General features: G+C 41.8%; 1 protein-coding gene across 3 annotated transcripts in view; it reads left to right on the top strand.

The window, feature by feature from the left end:
- The window catches only part of ASB11 (ankyrin repeat and SOCS box containing 11), a 34,448-nt gene that overhangs the window by 9,983 nt on the left and 975 nt on the right, over positions 1–23,490 (top strand). For 2 of the 3 annotated variants that reach the window (XM_003415977.4, XM_003415978.2), the window contains exons 2-6: positions 176–255; positions 4,251–4,358; positions 10,790–10,940; positions 20,027–20,161; positions 22,027–22,218. In XM_003415977.4, the coding sequence (XP_003416025.1) occupies positions 176–255; positions 4,251–4,358; positions 10,790–10,940; positions 20,027–20,161; positions 22,027–22,218 (666 nt within the window). The remainder of the gene's footprint in view (positions 1–175; positions 256–4,250; positions 4,359–10,789; positions 10,941–20,026; positions 20,162–22,026; positions 22,219–23,490) is intronic. The other variant, XM_003415979.4, reaches the window with a different exon arrangement.

The following is a 23,490-nucleotide window of genomic DNA, read 5'->3' as shown; positions in this document are numbered from 1 at the left end:
TGAATGAACTATGCACTCAGTGGCTTGTCACCCTGTGAGGAGCTGTCGAGAGACCCCAGTGCATAGCACATGCTCCCCTCCACTCCCTCCCCAACCCCCTCTCACAATGGCTGGGCAGCGTGGACAAGGGGCAGGAAGGAGTTTTCAGGTGCTGACTCTGAGTTTTGTGTTTCAGGGTGCTGGGCTGACCGATCCCCACTTCATGAAGCTGCGGCCCAGGGCCGTTTACTGACCCTTAAAACTCTAATTGCACAAGTAAGTAACCTGAAGACTTGACCCTTCATGCTTATGCTATAATCCAGCGCCATTCTGTAGCAACTTTGGCTGTGGCAGAGGCCTTGCTTGCCCATGGGGGTGAAAACACTGCCATCCTAGGTGTACGCATCCTCTAGCCCCTCACCATTTATTCCTCGTGACTCTCCCTTCCTGGGGAGCTGGCTTGGTTTCTGCCCAGTTCCCTCCCTCCCTTCCTGGGCCTTCCTCTTAGGAATTTTCCCTGCAAAGGATGATGGGGATGCCCTCAAATCTGTCTTACGCCTAACTTACCTTATACTTGCCCAGTGTGCATTAATGACAACAGCTCTGAAATTCTATCAGTCATCTACTGCTGAGTATCAATGACCTCAAAACAATGGCTGAAAACAACAAACATTTAATATCTTACAGTTTATGTGGGTCAGGAAGCAGCTTAGCTAGGTGGTTCAGGGTCTCTCTCAGGCTGCCGTTAAAGTGTCTGACAGGGCTGAAGTCCCCTGGTGGTTCAACTGGGGAAGGATCTGCTTGCAAGCTCACTCATGGAGTTGTTCCCACTCCATTGCCTTCTAGTCAATTCCCACTCATAGCGACCCTATAGGACAGACTAGAACTGCCGCACAGAGTTCCCAAGGAGCACCTGGCGGATTCAAACTGCTGAGCTTTTGCTTAGCAGCCAAAGCACTTAACCACTACGCCACGAGGGTTTCAGCAAGCCTCAATTCCTTGCCACGTAGGCTTCTCCACAGAGCTGCCTCATGAGATGACAGCTGGCCTCCCCCAGCGAGAGCGTGATCGAGTGCCTAACAAGGAAGCCACAGTCTTTATAACCTCATCTCCAAAGCAAAATCCCATCACTTCTGCCATATTCTGTTGGTCAGAAGTGAGTCGATGAGTCCAGCCTACACTCCAGGGGAGGGGATCCCACAAGTGAGCCAATGCCAGGAATCCGGGACCACTGGGTGCCCTCCCAGCGTCTGCCTACGCCAATGACATATTATTTTAAGAGCAAACATTAAAATAGGTTGACATATGGGTAAACCTCACTCCTCAGGGAAGATTAAGGTCTTGGTTATTAAGGCCGCTTTATGTATTTTTGTTCACGACTGTTTCCCCAGCACCTTGAACAATGAACAGAGACCTAGTAAATAGTTGTGAAATGAATGAAAGTGTACATACTCTATTTGCTGTTTGTTTTAGACCTACATGAGTACACAGGAGGCGACGCTGCATATCTTTTTTCCACATCCTAGCTACCACCTAACCTGGCTACCTGACCATTTCAAATTTAAACAGCTGGGCACACTGCTCTTTCAGTGCCTTGTTTTCTTCCTCCTTTCTGAGTTGTGTTACTTAGGAAAACGAAGGCAAAAGGCAAACAGCACTGCCAGCAATGATGAAATGGTCTTTGGATTTGATTTTATCGCTTGTTCATTTATTTTAAAGCACCTTCCATTTGATTTGATTTGATTATTTTAACATGTAATATATAATTTTGTATATAAAATAATATGTAATGTTAATATGTAATGTTTTAATTTATCTATTTAAATATATATTTAAAAATGTAAAAAGCATATTTTGACATGTAATTCACATCATTCAAAAATGCAAAATGAGACAAAAAGGTACCCAAGTGAAACGTCTCGCATCCACCTCCTCCCTCTCGGCCCCTTCACTTCAATACTTTTATTAGTATATTTTTAAATAAACTTTTTATTTTGGAATAATCTTAAAGAAACGTTGCAACGATACTACAGGGAGTTCCCATATACCCTTCACCCAGCTTCCCCTGATGTTAGTATCTTACATAGCTGTGATACATTAGGCAAAAGTAAGAAATTAACATTGGCCCAATACTATTAACTGAACTACCGACTATTGGGATTTCACCAGCTTTCCACCAGTGTCCTTCTTCTGTTCTGGGATTGAATCCAGGCTACCTCATTACATCTCAAGGCTTGTTTATTTTTAACTATACTTTTATACTCCATATGCATGTTAGTTTTTACATCGCGATTAAATGTGTAAGGAACATCCTTCGTAAAAAAAAAGTTCAACTTCTTCTTGCTACATTCCCACGTCTCTACCTCTATGCAAGTAAAAAATAGATTGTTCTGTTTGATTCTTTGTTTCCATTTAGATAGCATGGTGTGCTGTGAGTAAAACATTAAACCAAGGAGCAGGAGCTCCTGGTTAGCACGCTGGTTTTCACTGGCAACTTGGGAGCCACAAGTCTTATAATGATTAGAACTTTCTGCTTCTCCAGTTTCTCACCCACCACTAACGTTATCCACCTCTAGATGGTCTTTCGGGCCTGGCCAGCATTCCATTTCTACAATTCAGGGATTCTGAAAGTTTTTCCTTTAGCACACTGCTGCCCCCTGGTGGACTAGCCTAATTTTTTTTTCTGTTTTTCTTCAAATCATAAAAGAAAAATATTTTTCTAACTGGTATTAAGTACTTAGTTTGAAATACATAGCACAGCCCTAGAGTAATGGTGTCACATCCAGGACATGGAAGTGGACAGGACTGAGGCAGTACAGAGAGGCCCTTTGATGAAGGGACACAATGTCCACAAGACCGCTGTGGGAAGTCCCACGGCAGGAGTGAATCTGGTACCAAAGAGGTCAGGCAGGAGACGGTGGGTATTTAGGTTGGGAACCTGGGTTCAGGGTCATGGTACTAGTTTCTGGAAGCTTTCGGAATGACAATTACCAGGCAGGGAATCAAAGGCAAGTTTCAACTCGAGAGGATAAGCCAGGGACCCAATTCTTTTCGCAGGAGTAAAGTGGTAACCATTGGGTGAGATGGTAAGGGCCAAGGTGTTAAAATCAGGGTGTAAAGTCAGGGTTGACTAGCAGCTAGCCTGACCTTGTCATGTGTCACATGGACTCCAGGATGGGGAGGGTGGGGCATGGCAGTAGTGGGACTTGGAAGACACTTGGACTGGGCAGAGACTCCGGTGCCAGGATAAGGAGATGAGGGTTAGCAGAATCCTGTGGCCCCGGGCCCTGGTATTTTAGACACTTCTCCATGCAGTGGCTTTGGGCCAGGCAGTGATGCTGCTACCAAGGCATATGAACCCAAGGAGCACTATCTACTTGACCTTTTCTTCTTAAGCCTGGGAGTCACCCTCTGTTCCAAACCCAAACCTACCTCCTGAACTTCTCTGGACTCCATCGCCTCCTCCTCATACCCACTGCTGATCCGGCCCATAGCCTGTCTTCCTGGCTCTCCCTGCTTCAGTTTCACATCCCTATACTTCCAATCAGCTCTCCGTGCTGCTACCAGTGTGTGCGAAACACCAGACCCTCTCCAGCTTAACACAATTCACAGGAGCCTCATTCTCCGTAAGACGGAAATTCTCCCATGATCTGGCTCCAGCTCACTTGTCCTCCCTTATCGTCTACTTCCCCTTCTTTCTCCTGTCTCCATCACCTGTGGGCTCTTTCTGCTCCAGAAATATCCCACCACTCAACCGGGGCTCCAGCTGGGTCACATTCTGGGTTGCTTCCTGCCTTTGCAAACTCTGTGTCCTCCAAAGGCAAGTACTCTTTCTTTGCCTACCTTGCTTGAAACTTTTTATCTTTCAAGCCTTAGCTAAATACTACCTTATTGGCAAAGCCTTTTCTTACTCCCCAAGCCCTTCCCAACTGAAAATCGAACACATTTCCAGTATAGCAGTGCTCTTGCTATGTGTTTTCACGTCTGTCTCCCCACTGAGCTCTTGGAGGAGAGAGACCCGTGTCAAAGCTTTGCGGACCCACTTCCTAGCACAGTGCCCAGTCATTCAACAAAATAAGCATTTGTTGAATGAATGAATTCCAGACTCCCGCATCCTGTTTGGACTCTGCATCCTTGTCATGGTCTCTACTCCTTTCTGTGTGGTGTTAATGATACCCACTGGCCTGGAGCACTTCAGAAACAAGCTGAACAACGTTGTTTTTGTTGCTATCGCTAATGTAGCATTTAACCTGGTTCTGTTCAAATTGTAGGGTGTCAATGTGAACCTTGTGACAATTAACCGGGTCTCTTCTCTCCATGAGGCGTGCCTTGGAGGTCACATGGCCTGTGCGAAAGCCTTATTGGAAAATGGCGCACACGTGAGTACCGCCCCTGCCCACTTAGGTCTGTTGCCAAGGTGCATCTAAAGAGACAGTACCTTCTAGATTACTTACCCATTTTGAGTGTGGACAGGTTGCAAAGATACTGCTGTACATGCCCATGTATGAATATTCAGATGAGACTACAGAAACCTTTCAAAATAATGATACTGACTTTAAAAAATATCAGCTTGAACTAAAGTAATTTGAAAACCAATCTTGGAAAATTGACTATAAAACATCAAAAAGAACAAACTTAAAATAACAACAACCAAAAGGGGGGGGGAGGACTCACTCCTAATTCAACAACCTAAACCAACAACCATTTTCATTAAACTAAATTATCAAACTGAGCTGGTTTTTAATAAATGATACATTTAAAAAAATTTTTTTTACCTGATTTTTTATTATACCCTAATTGTTTTCAGAGTGACTGAGGGACTATCTACAATACAGCTAACAGGATAGAAGTATAGAATCAGAAAATCTCATTGACACATGTTGTTTTGTTGCTCATTTCATTGTTTAACTCAGTCCATGTATCCTTTGTTTCAGCTGCAATATTGTTAAGCATTTAATGAAGACTTTCTTCTCATTTCATGTAGAAGTTGGGTTTCTACCCATAGAATGGAATAGAAAAGTCTTCCTTGAGCAAACACATTTTCCAGATGCTGTCATGATAGTGCGTTTCCTTGAGGTAGTGCTTCACTAGGTTACCACTTCTCCACTCCGAGTAATGATGAGGGCAAGGTTGTTCAAGGGCCGTTTCCTTTAACTCTGGATGTCTGGAGTCCCAGGCAGACTGCCAGCAGGAAAAGTTAAATGAGGAAGGGTCATAGAGGAGTACATACTGGTACACTCCTGGGGAAAGAACCTGGGTGACACAAATGGTTACGTGTTCAACTACTAACTGAAACGTTGGTGGTTCAAACTCACCCAGAGGCACCCCATAAGAAAGGTCTGGCAATCTACTTCTGAAAGGTCACAGCCTTGAAAACCCTGTAGAGCAGTTCTACTTTGCACACATGGGGTCACCATGAGTCGGGGTCGATCTGAGGGCAAATGGCTTGGTTTTTTGGTTTAAAGAAAAGAATAAGATGTGGTCCTTGTCTTTTGCAATCTTATAAGGGAACGAGCGATAAATACTATATTATACTATTTAACATCTAAATCAAATGAGAGAAGGAATAAGAGAAAGTTGTTAAATCAGTAGAAATTTCCCAAGAATTGGTTGTACCATGAATAACTCAAACGTAGTACATTCAGAACAATGCTTACCATGTTCTTCCCTCCAGGACCTGTTCCCTGTCTTGGATTCCTGGTCTCAGACTGGATGAAATATCTTCTTGGTCTTCCAAGCCCCAAACCTGGGAGTCATCCTACTTCCTCCTTCTCCCCATCTAATTAACCACAAAACCCTGCTAATTTTCTTCCTAGGTGTGTCTCAACTCTATGCTCTCCTTTGTCCTGCCCCTGTTAAGATCTAAAGCATTGATCGCTGTATCAAAATGATCCCTTTTTGTGTTTTGCTTCCCTGGTAGAATTCAGACTACTCAAGGAGAGGCAATTATCTACTCATCTTTGCTTCTGTTTGGCACCTAGTAGATCCTCAACTGAATTGAGATAGAAACTTATAAGAAATTAAGTTAAAAAAAGACTTCTTGGACCAAGGAAGAGGATACTATTTTGTAAAAACAAATTAAATCAGTTCCACCGAATATTCTTCAGTGAAAATCTAGAGGCTAGAAATCCCTCGAGTGCGGGAATGGGGGCTATCCTGGAACCCTGGAGGCAAGGTTTTTTGTTTTTGAAGCAAGGAGATGTAGAGTCCTGATTATCACCAGCGTATGTCCTTAGTTATGGGGGCAGTGGTGGTTCAGTGGTAGGACTCTCACCTACCATGCAAGAGACCTGGGTTTGATTCCCAGTGAATGCACCTCGCGCACATCCACTACCCATCTGTCAGTGGAGGCTTGAGTGTCACAGTGATGCTGAACAGATTTCAGCGGAGCTTCTAGGCTAGGATGGACTTGGAAGAAAGGCCTGGCATTCTATTTCCAAAAATCTGCCAATGAAAGCCCTGTGGACCAACTTGATGGTAACTAACAACAACAACATATTTTTAATTAATGAGGCCAAATGATTTGACATCAAACCCTCACTGTCCTACCTTTCAATCCTCTCCAGAGCCTCCCCATCAGATGCCTCGGTCCCTGGCCATTCTTCCCCATGTATTGCCTGCACCCTGCTGGTTCTTGTGTGCCTCCGACAATCTTAGAAGGCAGCAATGAGGACTGGAGACACCATGGTGATGCTTATTCTCTGCATGCCTTTGGCTCAGTCATCCACTTTTTAGGAGTCACCACAGGCATGTGCAATTTGTGTGGATCATAGTCGACCAGAGAGGAGACTGATTGCAAGAAAGACAGTAGCACCGTGGGGAATTGCCAAGGATATTTTTGTAAGCACAGATTTGGGAGCCTTAAGCGACCTGGTTTCTCCAGTCCTTTTGCTTCCTGTCACGTTTGTTCATGATTGGAGGAGGAAGGAGTCAGCTCCATATTAATGGAAAATGGAAGTAATTGTTGTTGTAAATGTTAATTGAGTCCTTGCTGGGTGCCAGGCAATGTTCTTAGTGTTTAACATACAGTAGCTCAGTTGTTCTGCACAATAACCTCATGATGGGATAGAATCTTTAACGATCTTCATTCTACAGATAAGGAAACTGAGTTCCAGAAAATTAGTAACCCAACCAAGAGAGCTGAAATTTGAACCTAAGCTAATGATTCCAGAGGCCATGATCCTAAGCAACATTCAAGAATGCTCCTCAATTATTAGTAGGCTCCTAAGAAGCTCTGGGAGTCCCAAGATGGCATAAAGAGTTTAGCATTTGGCTACCAACTGAAAAGTTGCCAGTACAAACCCGCCCAGAGGCACGTCAGAAGAAAGCTCTGGCGATCTGCTTCCAAAAAATCAGCCATTGAACCCTATGAATCACAGGTCTACTCTGACATACATGGAATTCACTCAAAGGCAACTGGTTTGTTTGTTTTTAAAGAAGTGCTGGAAAAACCATGAATACATTTTAAAAGCTTTTGTCCCTTTTGCCTCAATTGTGATATTATTTATAACCGAGCATTAAAAGATTACTAGATGCCTAAAGGAGTTCTTGAATAGTACAAACAGTTAACATGCTTAGCTGCTAACCCAAAGGTTGGCAGTTCAAACCAACCCAGAAAAGCGTCCAAAGAAAGGCCTGGCAATCTACTTCCAAAAAATCTGCCCTTAAAAACCTGATGGAGCACAGTTCTACTCTAACACACATGGGGCACTATGAGTCAGAACTCACTCAGCAGCAACTGGTTCGTTGTTGTTACGTGCCATGGAGTCGGTTCTGACTTATAGCGACCCGAAGTACAACAGAACCAAACCCTGCCTCGTCCTGCGCCGTTCTCATAATCACTGCTATGTTTGAGCTCATTGTTGCAGCCACTTGTCAGTTCATCTCATTGAGGGGCTCTCTCTTTTTTGGTGATCCTCTACTGTACCAAGCATTATGTCCTCCAGGAACTGGTCTCTCCTGATAACACGTCCAAAGTACATGAAATGAAGTCTCGATAGCCTTACTTCCAAGGAGCATTCTGGCTGTACTTCTTCCAAGAAAGATCGGTTCATTCTTCTTGCAGCCCACGGTTTGTTCAACACTCTTCACCAACACCGTAATTCAAAGGCATCAGTTCTTCTTTGGTTCTCCCTATTCATTGTCCAGCTTTTGCACGCATATGAGATGATTGAAAATACCATGATTTGGGTCAGGCGCACCTTAGTCCTCAAAGTGACATCTTTGCTTTTTAACACTTTAAAGAGGTCTTTTGCACCAGATTTGTCCAATGAAATGCATCCTTTGATTTCTTGACTGATGGTTCCATGGGCATTGACTGTGGATTCAAGTAAAATGAAATCCTTGATAACTTCAATCTTTTCTCTGTTTATCATGATGTTGGTCATTGGTCCAGTTGTGAGGATTTTTGTTTTCTTTATGTTGAGGTGTAATCCATACTGAAGGCTGTGGTCTTTGATCTTCATTAGTAAGTGCTTCAAGTCCTCTTCACTTTCAGCAAGCAAGGTTGCGTCATCTGCATAACGCAGGTTGTTAATGAGTCTTCCTGCAATCTGATGCCCCGTTCACAGTGTATGTATCCATTTCTTCCTCCAATACTGATGCCGAGCTCTTCTTCATATAAATCCAGTTTCTTGGATTATTTGCTCAGCATACAGATTGAATAAGTATGGTTGCAATGATACAACCCGCCCACACACCTTTTCTGGTTTTAAACCATACAGTATCCCCTTGTTCTGTTCAAAGTATTGCCTCTTAGTCTATGTACAGGTTCCTCGTGAGCACAATCAAGTGTTTTGGAATTCCCATTCTTTGTAATGTTATCCATAATTTGTTATGAACCACACAGTTGAATGCCTTTGCATAGTCAATAAAACACAGGCAAACATCTTTCTGGTATTCTCTGCTTTCAGCCCAGATCCATCTGACATCAGCAGTGATATCCCTCGTTCCATGTCCTCTTCTGAATCTGGCTTGAATTTCTGGCAGTTCCCTGTCAATGTACTGCTGCAACTGCTTTTGAATGCTTTTCAGCAAAATTTTACTTTCGTGTGATCTTAATGATATTGTTCAATAATTTCTGCATTCCGTTGGATCACCTTTCTTTGGAATGGGCACAAATGTGCTTCTCTTCCAGTAAATTGGCCAGGTAGCTGTCTTCCAAATTTCTTAGCATAGACGCGTAAGTGTTTCCACTGTTGCATCCGTTTGTTGAAACATCTCAATTGGTATTCTGCCAATTCCTGAAGCCTTGTTTTTTGCCAATACCTTCAGTGCAGCTGGACTTCTTCCTTCAGTACCATCAGTTCTTGATCATATGGTACCTCCTGAAATGGTTGAACATCGGCCAATTCTTTTTGGTATAGTGACTCTGCGTATTCCTTCCATCTTCTTCTGATGCTTCCTCAGTCATTCAATATTTTGCCCATAGGATCCTTTAATATTGCAACTCGAGGCTTGATTTTTTTCTTCAGTTCTTTCAGCTTGAGAAATGCTGAGCATGTTCTTCCCTTTTGGTTTTCTAACTCTAGGTCTTTGCATTTTATCATAATTATAATTTCACTATAATATTTTTCATCATAATACTTTACTTTGTCTTCTTGAGCCACCCTTTGAAATCTTCTGTTGAGCTCTTTTACTTCATCATTTCTTCCATTCACTTCAGCTCCTCTACGTTCAAGAGCAAGTTTCAGAGTCTCTTCTGACATTCATTTTGGTCTTTTCTTTCTTTCCTGTCTTTTTAGTGACCTTTTGCTTTCTTCATGTATGATGTCCTTGATGTCATCCCACAGCCCATCTGGCCTTTGGTCACTAGCGTTCAATGTGTCAAATCTGTTCTTGAGATGGTCTTTAAGTTCAGGTGAGATATACTCAAGGCTGTACTTTGGCTCTAGTGGACTTGTTTTCATTTTCTTCAGCTTCAACTTGAACTTGCATAGGAGCAGTTGATGGTCTGTTCCACAGGTGGCCCCTGGCCTTGTGCTGACTGATGATATTGAGTTTCTCCATTGTTTCTTTCCACATGGGTCATTGATTTGGTTCCTGTGTATTCCGTCTGGTGTATAGTCACTGTTTATGTTGTTGAAAAAAGGCATTTCAAATGAATAAGTCATTGGTCTTGGAAAATTTTATACTGTAATCTCTGGTGGTGTTTCTGTCACCAAGGCCATATTTCCCAACTACTGATCCTTCTTTGTTTCCAGCTTTTGAATTGCAATCACCAGTAATTATCACTACATCTTGATTGCATGTTTGATCAATTTCAGACTACAGAAGTTGATACAAATCTTCAATTTCTTCAACTTTGACATTAGTGGTTGGTGCATACATTTGAATAATAGTCGTGTTAACTGGTGTTCCTTGTAGGCATATGAATATTATCATACCACTGACAGCGTTGTACTTCCAGATAGATCTTAAAATGTTCTTTTTGACGATGACTCCAACACCATTCCTGTATAAGTTGTCATTCCCAGCATAGTAGAACCATATGATTGTCCAATTCAAAATGGCCAATACCAGTCCATTCCAGGTCATTAATGCTTAGGATATCTATCTTCAGGCATTCCATTTCATTTTTGACAACTTTGTACATTCCACATTATGATTATTAATGGATGTTTGCAGGTGTTTTTTTTTCTCATTTTATTTTAGCCAAGTGGTTTAGGTACTTAAAAATCATAATCTTGTAATGACATGAAGTTCCCTTACCCATGCAGGGACTTTTTCAGGGAGATATATAGGAGTACACACTTGGAGATGGGGAGAAAGAAACAGCGAATTCTGTAGGTCTCTCCTTGTCCATCACTAGGTCAATGGCGTGACAGTCCATGGAGCCACGCCCCTCTTCAATGCTTGCTGCAGCGGCAGAGCTGCGTGTGTCAACGTGCTGCTGGAGTTCGGAGCCAAGGCCCAGCTCGAGGCGCACCTGGCTTCTCCCATCCATGAGGCTGTGAAGAGAGGTAAACCAGCCATCACACTGCATGCAAGACCTTTGTGGGCTCACGACACTCCACAATAATCAATCCTTCAGTGTACGCCATGCAAGGATCACCCAGGTCCTCCTCACCGTTAGAACAGATGTGGCTTAGAAAGTCCACAGCAGTCACTTCAATGTGCCTAAATCTTCAGCAAGCACCACGGTGGCATGAGATAGCTCTTCTTATAACCTGGGAATGTCTTCCTGTCTCAGATGCCCCATTTCCTGGTTGTCTTCATAAGGAAGGTGTCTTCTCAAGCCTCTTTGCTGTGTTTTGGTGGCAGCGGGTGCAGCCGAGACAGTTGTGACTTCCATGAGTCATACTGTGTTTATGTCTCTGGCCTTATTAGAAAAGAATAGCTCATACCCAAAGCCCATAAAACATCAGCCACTTACATGAAATAAATTATGAAAGTGTCTGAAAGCCAAGGCTGAAACTGTTTCTAGTGGAAAATTAAACATAACTGTCCACAACTAGCAAGACTTTCCAGATGAGCTGATGACTTCAAGATCATGGTTATCAAAAAGAAAAGTTGCAACTTCTAAAAGCATAACCTTGGAAATCTTGAAGTAGTCTCCAGACTCCTGTGTTCTGAGTTACTTTTGCAATGAGGGAAAAGGGTATAGATTTAAGGGATTAAAAAACTATATGCATAGACTAGACATGAACAAGATGCCATTGAAAGGACAAGGCCATTTGTGAAAGGTCACACCCAAAGAGCAACATTTTGGTGATACCCATAGGTAGAGTAGTTCTCTTACGTTGAGGTCAGAAGTACACTGAACAAGGTAGAACACTCTAGAACAGTAATTTTTGCTGGTGTAATTGCAGATGAAAGTCTTTATCTCAAAAGGTGATAGTGAAAGAAAAAAAAAGGCAATAGTGAAAGATTTGCCCCAGATTATCATACATGTCACTTGGCAATTTTATTTTTGCAGTGGATTATTTTAAATGATACAAAGAGTCCAAATTTCAATGTATCCATGTCTTTTGATATTTAATAAATATTTATTGATTAATTACTGATATTAGTCATCACCCAGACTTTAAGTAAGTCCCTTAAGTTGTAGAGTAATGGACTATCTTGGAAATGATGTGAAAGCTTTTTAATATTGATTTGAAGTAAAAAAAAATTCAGATATTTGCATTTCCATCGGAACCTTTAAAAATGGATCAATATTGAGAATGGTTTGAATTAAGTAATTCTGCAGTGCTTGGCTGGTTAGTATTTGTGTGCCTACGAAACACATACGTGGTTATTATAAACACCAAATCAGGTCTTTCTCTAGTATTTTCTGTATTAAAAATCATGTTAAAGACTAATGTCCACAGAATGGAAGAATAAATAGTAAATTCATTTTTTAAAGATACTGTTATATTAGTGCTAATCATCTGACTTGTATATATTCATTTTTAAAATTTACTAAGAATACTTCTATTTAACTCAGACTAGGCAGTTTCTTCTTTTGAAAAAAAAAAAGACAATTATTTAGAAGTATTTATTAGATACCCTCTATTTTCCAGGCTGTTTTAGGTATGATTGAAAGAGATATTATTTATGGATTCTTACACCTTTAAACCTTTATGAATAAGCTGGTCACAGTCCAAATCAGCACTTTGAAATATTGGTGAAATAAATATTATAAGCTAATTATAATATTTATTTTTACTAGCAAATAATTTCCACCACTCGTCTGTCAGTTTGTCATACTCTGGTAGCTTGTATGTTGCTGTGATGCTGGAAGCTATGCCACTGGTATTTCAAATACCAGCAGGTTCACCCATTATGGACAGGTTTCAGCAGAACCTCCAGACTAAGACAGAGGAAGAAGGACCTGGAGATCTACTTCTAAAAAATTGGCCAGTGAAAACTTGATGAATAGCAATGAAACATTGTCTGATATGCTACTGGAAGATGAGTCTCTCAGGTTGGAAGGCACTCAAAATATGACTGGGGAAGAGCTGCCTCCTCAAAGTAGGAAAAAAAACCGTTTGACATCAAGTTGATGCCAACTAATAGTGATCCTATAGGACAGAGTAGAACTGCCCCATAGGGTTGCCAAGGTGGTGGATTCCAACTGCCAACCTTTTGGTTAGCAGCCAAGTTCTTAACCACTGCGCCACCAGGGCTCCTCAAAGTAGAGTCAACCTTAATGATGTATATGGAGTAAAGCTTTCAGGACCTTCATTTGCTGATGTGGCGCAACTCAAAATAAGAAGAAACAGCTGCAAACATCCACAAACAATTGGAACATGGAATGTACAAAGTATGAATCTAGGAAAATTGGAAGCTGTAAAAAATGAAATGCATAAAGATCAATATCCTAGGCATTAGTGAGCTGAAATGGACTGGTATTGGCTATTTTGAATTGGACAATCATATGGTTTAAAAATTCCAGAAATGACAAATTGAAGGGGAATGGTGTCATCATCAAAAAGACTATTTCAAGATGTATCCTGAAGTATAACCTTGTCAGTGATAGGTTAATATCCATATGCCTGCAAGGAATACCAGTTAACATGCACTAAACGCTAATGCCAAAGATGAAGAATTTGAAGATTTTTGCCAATTCCTGCAGTCTGAAATTGATCAAACATGCAATCAAGATGCATTGACAATTACTGGTGATAGGAATATGAAAGTTGGAAACAAAGAAGAAGGATCAGTAGTTGGAAAATATGGCCTTGGTGATAGAAATGAGAAAGGAGATCACATGATAGAATTTTGCAAGACCAATGACTTATTTCATTGCAAATACCCTTTTTCAATAACATAAACAGCAACTAAACATATGGACCTCACCAGATGGAATACACAGGAATCAAATCAACTACATCTGTGGAAAGAGACAATGGAGAAACTCAATATCATCAGTCAGAACAAGGCCAGGGGCTGACTGCAGAACAGACCATCAATTGCTCACATGCAAGTTCAAGTTGAAGCTGAAGAAAATGAAAACAAGTCCATGAGAGCAAAAGTACAACTCTGAGTATATCTCACCTGAATTTAGAGACCATCTCAAGAACAGCTTTGACACACTGAACACTAATGACCGGAGACCAGATGAGTTGTGGGATAGCATCAAGGGCATCGTACATGAAGAAAGCAAAAGGTCATTAAAAAGACAGGGAAGAAAGAAAAGACCAAAATGGATGTCAGAAGAGACTCTGAAACTTGCTCTTGAACATAGAGTAGCTAAAGCGAATGGGAGAAATGAAGTAAAAGAGCTGAACAGAAGATGTCAAAGGGTAGCTCAAAAAAACAAAGTATTATAAAGACGTGTGCAAATACCTGGAGTTAGAATAGCAAAAGGCAAGAACACACTCAGTATTTCTCAAGCTGAAAGAACTGAAGAGAAAATTCAAGCCTGGAGTTGCAATACTGAAGGGTTCTAAGGACCAAATATTGAAGGACGCAGGAAGCATCAGAAGATGGAAGGAATACACGGAGTCACTATACCAAAAAGAATTGGTCCATGTTCAACCATTTCAGGAGATAGCATGTGATCAAGAACCGATGGTATTGAAGGAAGAAGTCCAAGTTTCCTGAAGACATTGGTGAAAAACAAGGCTCTAGGAATATGTTTTTTTTTTTTTTTTTAGGAATTGACAGAATACCAATTAAGATGTTTCAGCAAATGGGTACAATGCTGGAAGCACTCACTCGTCTATGCCAAGAAATTTGGAATGGGCGCAAATATGGATCTCTTCCAGTTGGCTGGCCAGGACTGGAAGAGATCCATATTTGTGCCCATTCCAAAGAAAGGTGATCCAACAGAATGTGGAAAATATCAAACTATATCATTAATATCATATGCAACAAAATTCTGCTGAAGACCACTCGAAAGTGGTTGCAGCAGTACAACAAGAAATTGCCAGAAATTTAAGCCAGATACAGAAGAGGATGTGGAATGAGGGATATCATTGCTGATGTCAGATGGATCCTGACTGAAAGCAGAGAATACCAGAAGGATGTTTATTTGTGTTTTATTGACTATGCAAAGGCATTCGACTGCGTGGATCATAACAAATTATGGATAACATTGCAAAGGATGGGAATTTCAGAACACTTAATTGTGCTCATGCAGAACCTGTACATAATACAAGAGGCAGTCATTCGAATAGAACGAGGGGATACTGCGTGGTTTAAAATCAGGAAAGGTGTGTGTGAGGGTTGTATCCTTTCACCATACTTATTCAGTCTATACGCTGAGCTAATAATCTGAGAAGCTGGACTGTGTGAAGAAGAACAGGGCATCAGCACTGGAGGAAGACTCATTAACAACCTGCAATATACATATGACACAACCTTGCTTGCTGAAAGCAAGGAAGACTAGAAGCACTTATTGATGAAGATCAAAGATTACAGCCTTCAATATGGATTACACCTCAACATAAAATGAAAATCCTTACAACTGGACCAATTAGCTACATCATGACAAAATGAGAAGATATGAAATTGTCAAGAATTTCATTTTACTTAGATGCACAATCAATGCCCATGGAAGCAGCAGTCAAGAAATCAAAAGATGCATTTCATTGGGCAAATCGGTGCAAAAGACCTCTTTAAGGTTTTAAAAAGCAAAGATGTCACTTTGAGGAATAGGGTGTGCCTGACCCAAGCTATGGTATTTTCATTCACTTTATTTTATATGCATGTGAAAGCTGGACAATGAATAAGGAAGACTGAAAAAGAATTGATGCCTTTGAATTATGGTGTTGGTGAAGAGTATTGAATATACCATGCACTGCCAGAAGAAAAAACAAATCTTTCTTGGAAAAAGTACAGCCAGAATGCTCCCTAGAAGCAAGGATAGCAAGACTTCATCTCATGTACCTTGGACATGTTATCAGGAGGGCCTAGTACCTGCAGAAAGACATCATGCTTGGTAAAGTAGAGGGTCAGTGAAAAAGAGGAAGACCCTCAATGAGATGGATTGACACGGTGGTGGCAACAATGGGTTCAAACACAGCAGCAATTGTGAGTACAGGATCAGGTGGTGTTTTGCACTGTTGTACAAAGGGTTGCTGTGAGTTGGATCTAACTTGATGGCATATAACAACAGGAAGGTAAAAAATTTGAATCCACCCACTCCTGATTTAGAAGCTTTAATATATGTTTATACTTAATTCAGAATTTGTAATTAATCAGTAGGTCCAGGATGAAACTTGCTTTCCTGTTCTCTAAAGAAAAAGGTTGCTTAAATTACTTAAAAGTGATTGTTATTAATTGGATTATGTTCCTCCAAAATTTGTGGTGTAAATCCTAACCTCTGTTCCTATGATTATAATCTCATTTGGGAATGGGTTGCCTTTGTTACGTTAATGAGGCAGGATTAGTGTAGGGTGTATTTTGAATCAATCTCTTTTGAGATATGAAATAGATTAAACAAGCAAGCAGAGGAAAAATGTGGGAAGATAGATGCCAGGCCACATGGAGATCTCCAAGGAGCCAGGAAGCAGAAGCTGAAGAGACAAGCACCTTCCTCCAGAGCTGACAGAGAGAGAAAACCTTCCCCTAGAACTCGCACCCTGAATTTGGAATTCAAGCCTCCTAAACTGTGAAAAAAAGGATTTCTGTTTGTTAAAGCCCCCCACTTATAGTATTTCTGTTATAGCAGCACTAGATAACTAAGACCAAATTTGGAACTGGAAGAGTGGGGTGCTGCTCCACAGTTACCTAAAATGTGGAAGCGGTTTTGGAATTGGTAATGAGTAGAGACTGGAAGAGTTTTAAGGTGCCTGATTGTAAAATCCCAGATTGCCTTGAAGAAACTGTTGGTAGAATTATGGACATCAAAGGCAATTCTGGTGAGGGCTCAGAAGGAAGTGAGGAGAGCTATAGAGAAAGTTTCTATCATCTTATTCAAGAATACATCATGTGCCAGCAACAGAATGTTGCTAGAAATGTGGATGTTAAACGTGCTTCTGGTGAGGCTTTAAAAGAAAATGATGAGCGTGTGTTTGGACAGTGGAGGAAGGGTGATGCTTTTTATGCAGTGGCAAAGAACTTGTCTGAATTATGTTCAGATGTTTGGTGGAAGGTACAACTTGTAAGTGAGGAACTTGGATATCTGGCTGATGATATTTCTAAACAAGATCTTAAAGGGGCTGTGTGGTTTCTCCTTGCCACTTATAATAAAATGTGAGAGAAAGGAGATGGACTTAAAAATGAGCTGTGCAAAATGAAAACAGAACTTAAAGATTTGGAAAATTGTGTTGTAGAAACTAAGAACACATGTCGTAGAATGTTCACCAAGGATGTGGCTACAAAATCTTTGGTTAAGGAGATTAAGTCTGTGACTGGTGGATCTAGCCAACTACCACATAGAAAACCCATCAGCTTAGGCTGCAGGGGACAGAGAAAGAATGAAAGGAAAGAACACTGTATGCCTCTTGGAATTTTACAGGCAGGAAACAGGCCAAAGGAGCTGCATCTGTTGTCCTCCAAGAAAAGAAGAGGACCATCCCTGGAGCAGCTTGGAGATCAGTAGAACTGTTGAAAGGAGTATGGGAAGTAGTGCTTCTTGTTTTCAAAGGGTGGGACCACAGGCTTCTGGATCTCAAAGGGTGGGCCACAGCCTTCACGGTTTCAAAGAGTTGGATTTTCACCTACTCAGTTCTGGAGTGTGTGGCTGCCATTAAGGTGTGCCAGGGGGATGGGGTTGCCACCCAAAGCTGAGGGGGTGAGCTGCCATGCCCAAGGGGCAGAAGAATGGGGACTGCTGGGGCTGAATGGGTGGGGTTGTGACTCAGATGGACTAGGAGAATGAGGCTGCCCAAAGCCGAGGAAGCAGAATTGCCTTCCCAGTGGGCCTGGAAGGTAGAGCTGAAGCCCAGGGCTGAGGGGTCTCCACCCAGAATTCAGAGAGCATGGCCAACACCCAAGAGTCTGGAGGGCAGGGCCATTGCCCAGATGGTCTCAGAGAGCAGAGGATTATTTTCAAGCCTTGAGAGTTAATGTAAAATTTTCTGCTGCATTTTGGACTTGCTTGGTGCCCATTGCTCCTTCTTTCCCTCCAACTTCTCCCGTTTATAATGGAAATGTCTACCTTTGTGCCTGTTCCACCATTGTACTTTGGAAACAACTTGTAGCCTAGATTTCATAGGTTCACAGATGAAGAGTAATTTTGCCCCAGGGTGGAATATGCCTAAAGTCTCACCCATATTTGATTTAGATGATTCAGAAGATGAGATTTTGGACTTGGGGCTGATTTAAGACTTTTAGGATGATGCGATGGGGTGAATGTGTTTTGCATGTGGCAAGGACATGAATTTTTGGGAGCCAAAGGGTGGAATGTTATGGATTGAATTATGTCTCCCCAAAATATGTGTTGTAAGTCCTAACTTCTATGCCCATGGTTATAATCCCATTTAGTAATGAGTTGTCTTTGTTATGTTAATGAGGCAGGATTAGTATAGGTTGTATTTTGAGTCATCTCTTTTGAGATAAAAAAGAGATTAAGCAAGCAAGCAGAAGAGAGATGGGGAAGATAGATGCCAAGACACATGGAGATCTCCAAGGAATCAGGAAACAAGTGGAAGAGATAAGCACCTTCCTCCAGAGCCAATGAAGAGAGAAAGTCTTCCCCTAGAACCGGCACCCCGAATTCGGACATCTAACCTCCTAAAGTGTGAGAAAATAAATTTTTGTTTGTTAAAGGCCCAAAGTCCATTAATTGGGTAAAAGACAGTCTCTTTAACAAATGGTGCTGACATAACTGGATATCTATCTGCAAAAAAATGAAACAAGACCCATACCTTGCACCATGCACAAAAGCTAACTCAAAATGGATCAAAGATCTAGATATAAAATCTGAAATGATAAAGATCATGGAAGAAAAAATAGGGACAACACTGGGAACCCTAATACATGACGTAAACAGTACACAAAACATTACTAACAATGCAAACACCAGAAAAGAAACTAAATAACTGGGAGCTCCTAAAAATCAAACACTTATGCTCATCCAAAGACTTCACCAAAAGGGTAAAAAGACTGCCTACGGACTGGGAAAAAACTTTTGGCTACAACAAATCCAATCAGTGTCTAGTCACCAAATTCTACAAAATACTGCAAAACCTCAACAACAAAAAGACAAATAACCCAATTAGAAAATGAGCAAAGGATATGAATAGGCACTTCACCAAAGAAGACATTTAGGTGGCTAACGGATACATGAGGAAATGCTCATGATCATTAGCCATTAGAGAAATGCAAATCAAAATTACAATGAGATACCATCTCACCCCCAACAAAGCTGGCATTAATCCAAAAAACACAAAATAATAAATGTTGGAGAGGTTGTGGAGAGACTGGAACACTTATACACTGCTGGTGGGAATGTAAAATGGTACAACCACTCTGAAAATCAATTTGGCGCTTCCTTAAAAAGCTAGAACTAGAACTACCATACAATCCAGCAATCCCACTCCTTGGAATATATCCTAGAGAAATAAGAGCCCTCACAGGAATAGATGTATGCACACCCATGTTCACTGCAGCACTGTTTACAATAGCAAAAAGATGGAAACAACCTAGGTGCCCATCAACAGACAGATGAATAAACAAATTATGGTATATTCACACAGTGGAATACTATGCAACGATAAAGAACAACGATGAATCTGTGAAACATCTCATAACACAGATGGGCATACTCCTTTTTTTTTTTTAACCAATTTTATTTAGGGGGGTGGGTTCTCCGTAAGGTTTAAAAGTCTCAGGTGGCGCAAACACTTTGTGCTTGACTACTAACCTAAAGATGGGGGCTTGAACTCACTCAGCAGTGCTGTGGAAGAAAGGTCTGGCAATCTGCTTCTGTAAAGATTACAGCCAAGAAAATCCTATGGAGCAGTTCTACTCTGTAACACATGGGGTTGCCATGAGTCTGAATTGACTCAATGACAACGGGTTTTTGTTTTACCTAAGATTAAAAAAAAAACTTTTTTTCTACTACAGAAAAAGTATAGCTTATTTATAAGGCCCATTCTTGATAATCAACCCTATAATTCTGTGAATAGTCAATGTTTCCCTTACTTAAGTGTGATTATCTTGTGTTCACCAGGTCATAAAGAGTGTATGGAGATTCTGCTGGCAAATAATGTTAACATTGACCAAGAAGTGCCTCAGCTCGGAACTCCCCTGTATGTGGCCTGCACCTACCAGAGGGTAGACTGTGTGAAGAAACTTCTAGAACTAGGTAATTTCCAGAAATCTTTTCATGAGAAAAACTTATTAACCATGTTGGTCTTCCATGGCTTCAAAGATGAAGTTCTTGTCAGAATTAAAAAAAAAAATTTTTTTGACAGCATTTGATGTTTGAATGCTAAAAACAGAAATTCTCCAAGAGAAATGAGTATATTTATTTCTCATTTCTATCATGTTGGCTCCATTTATCCAGTATGGTTTGCCCTCGTGGTCAAAGATGTCTGCCAGCAATACCTGGCTTGTAGCCTTCCTCACTCATACCTAGCAAGTAAGAGCAAGAATCTCTTTCCCATAAGTCCCGATGTTGGGCAGGGAACTAACTGTATTTCATTGGCTCTTCTTGAATCACATGCCCATGTCTGAACCAATCATGGTGGACAAGGGAATACAATGCACTGATTGGCTTAGGCCTAGCTTTCCTTGCATACTGCAGTTGTTGGGCTTTACTGGAAGCACATGGGCTGGCAATCCAAAGGGGGTGGGTCTCCAGAGAGAGATCTGGGGGTGGTTACCAGAAAGATGCTGGGTAGTAAAAACAACATTCACCAGACTATTTTACTTCAATCTGTTATTTAGTGATTTTTTTTTTTTTTAATTCTAAAAGGCATATACAGAAACTGAGAGTCCAGGGGAGAAGTACAATGTTTTGAAACTATTATGTGGTTAAAGTTTCTTCAAGCTTAGCCACCGACATAAAGGTAGATGTTTCAGTAAGAACTTTTAATTGAGAATTTTTATCTCCAAAAAGTTTTTTGTCTTTTTTATCCTTCAACATTTAGTATTCTCTATGGTAGGTTCAAGGAGCCCTCGTGGCACAATGGTTAAGAGCTCAGCTGCTAACCAAAAGGTTGGTGGTTCAAACCCACCAGTGGCTCTGTGGGAGAAAAGACCTGGCGATCTGCTCCCATACAGATTACAGCCTAGAAAACCGTATGGGGCAGTTCTACTCTATCCTATAAGGTCGCTATGAGTTAGAATCGACTTGACAGCACACAACAACAACATAGTAGGCTATCTTTTATTTTGAGCCCTGAATAATATAAATACTAAATAAATTTAGCTTTATCCTTTGCCAAAGAACAGAATGATTCCATGTAACAGGAGTCTCAAATATTTTAGTTTGTATGTCATATATTTTGTATGTCATATATGTTGAATATTTTTGTATGGGAAAGCAAGTAAAATATATATTTAAAATGACAAATATTCTATATTCACTTTTGTCACCAATGTCAAGACTCCAGGCTTAAGTCAAAGATTTGGTCAGTTATGTTATGGCATTTAAGATGCCTTTTTTAATATACAGCTCCTGCATTTTAGGGGGGCACTGGTGGTTCCACCTGTCATTGGAGGCTTGTCTGTTATCATGATGCTGAACAGGTTTCAGCAGATCTACCAGACTAAGATAGACTAGGAAGAAAGGCCTGGCGATCTACTTCAGAAAAATCAGCCATCTAAAACCCTGTGGAACACGGTTCCCCTCTGACACACACACATAGGGTCACCATGACTCAGAATCGACTCGACAGCAACTGGTTTTTATAATAACAGAGATGAGGCATTGGTGGTTCAGTGGTAGAATTCTCCTCTTCCATGCAGGAGACTTGGGTTCGATTCCTGGCCAATGGACTTTATTATGCACAGTCACCACCTGTTTGTTAGAGGAGGCTTGTGTGTTGCTGTGATGCTAAACAGGTATCAGCGGAGCTTCCAGGCTAAGGTGGACTAGGAAGAAAGGCCTGGCATTGCCATCGGTCAGGTACTGACTCAGCAGCAGCTAACAACAATAACGTTTTAGGCTAATTGTGTTTCACTGTTAATATTTAGTGGTAACTTGTGGCCATCTGTTTGGTTAAGGAGCCAATGTTGACCACGGCCAATGGCTGGACACCCCCCTGCACGCGGCAGCTCGGCAGTCCAGCGCGGAGGTCATCCACCTGCTGACAGACTATGGGGCGAACCTGAAGTGCAGAAACGCTCAGGGGTGCACCGCACTCGAGCTGGCGGCTCCTAGAAGCAGCGTAGAGCAGGCGCTCCTGCTCCGGGAAGGTGATGCAGGGCTGGGCGAGGGTCTGCCATGAGCATATCGCCACCTCTCCTTCTTGTCTCATCCCTAGACTTTCTTTCCTTTCCCTTTTTCATTGTGGGTGGCACTGTGGGAGGTGGCGATGTCTTCTGCGATTTTATGTGCTGTCCATATTTCACTTATTACCCAAAGGCATTGGCATCGCTTCTGAAACAATTCCCAATGGGGAGGGCTCTCATTTCACTCACCGGTTCCATTTTGTGAAAGTTCCCCCACATTTCATATGTCTTCCAAGTGGAACCTTTGGCTTAATCATTTTAGGAGTAGTCTGTAGACCTGTGTATCTTAAACTTCAAGGTGCGTATGAGTCACCTGGGCATCTTGTTAAAAGGCAGATTCTGACTCTGCAGGTCTGGGCTAGGGTCTGAGACTCTGCTTGTCCAGCAGGCTCCCAGGGGATGCAGATACTACTGGTCTGAGGATCCCACTTTGAGAACCGCTGGTTGAGATTATTTGCAGGGCTGCCTCATGGGCAGCTAGAGTCAGGAGGGCCGAAGAGACCCCCAAGGCCTGAGTGTCAGGCCCCTGCACATCTCCTAACTGCCACATAGACTGGGCTTCCACTGACACCCTCTCCACAGTTGTCCCTCTGCTCAGCAGCTCTGTGTTGGGTCCAGCACGTTCCGTGCTCTCATTTGAGTTTTCTCCTCAGCCACCATATTGGATTCACTGGCACTGGGGATACATGAACTGGGTGTATTGCCTTTATGCTGCACGCGTCATTCCTAACTTGCCTCTGGTTAGCCTCATTCTTCAGCATCAGCAATACATTTACCATTTGAGGTTCGATTTAAAGAAACATGTCCCCTTCAGAGGGGCAAATCAGGATCCCTATAGAGTCTCTATGAGTCGGAATCGACTCGACGGCACTGGGTTTGCTGGGTTTTGTGTTTATTTAGTGTCTGCTACCTTGCTCTATAGAGGGTAGTGGTGGTTCAGTGGTAGAATTCTTGCTTTCCATGCGAGAGACCCAGGTTTGATTCCCAGCCAATGCTTGTTGCTATGCTGCTGAACAGGTTTCAGCAGTGTCCAGACTAAGACAGACTAGGAAGAAAGGCCTATCTGCTGACGGCAACCCTGTGGATCACAACAGTGGAATCCGCAGACGCTCATGGGGATGGCACAGAACTGGGCAGCATTTTGTTCCATTGTGCATGGGGTCGCCATGAGTCAGGGGCTGACTCGACGTCAGCTAACAACCTCAATCTTGTTCTATAGTTCTTATTGAGACCCAG

Source organism: Loxodonta africana, chromosome X (genome assembly GCF_030014295.1).
Source record: "Loxodonta africana isolate mLoxAfr1 chromosome X, mLoxAfr1.hap2, whole genome shotgun sequence".
Taxonomy (NCBI): domain Eukaryota; kingdom Metazoa; phylum Chordata; class Mammalia; order Proboscidea; family Elephantidae; genus Loxodonta; species Loxodonta africana.
The sequence above is the reverse complement of the archived record's forward strand: the minus strand, read 5'-3'. Positions and strand labels throughout refer to the sequence as shown.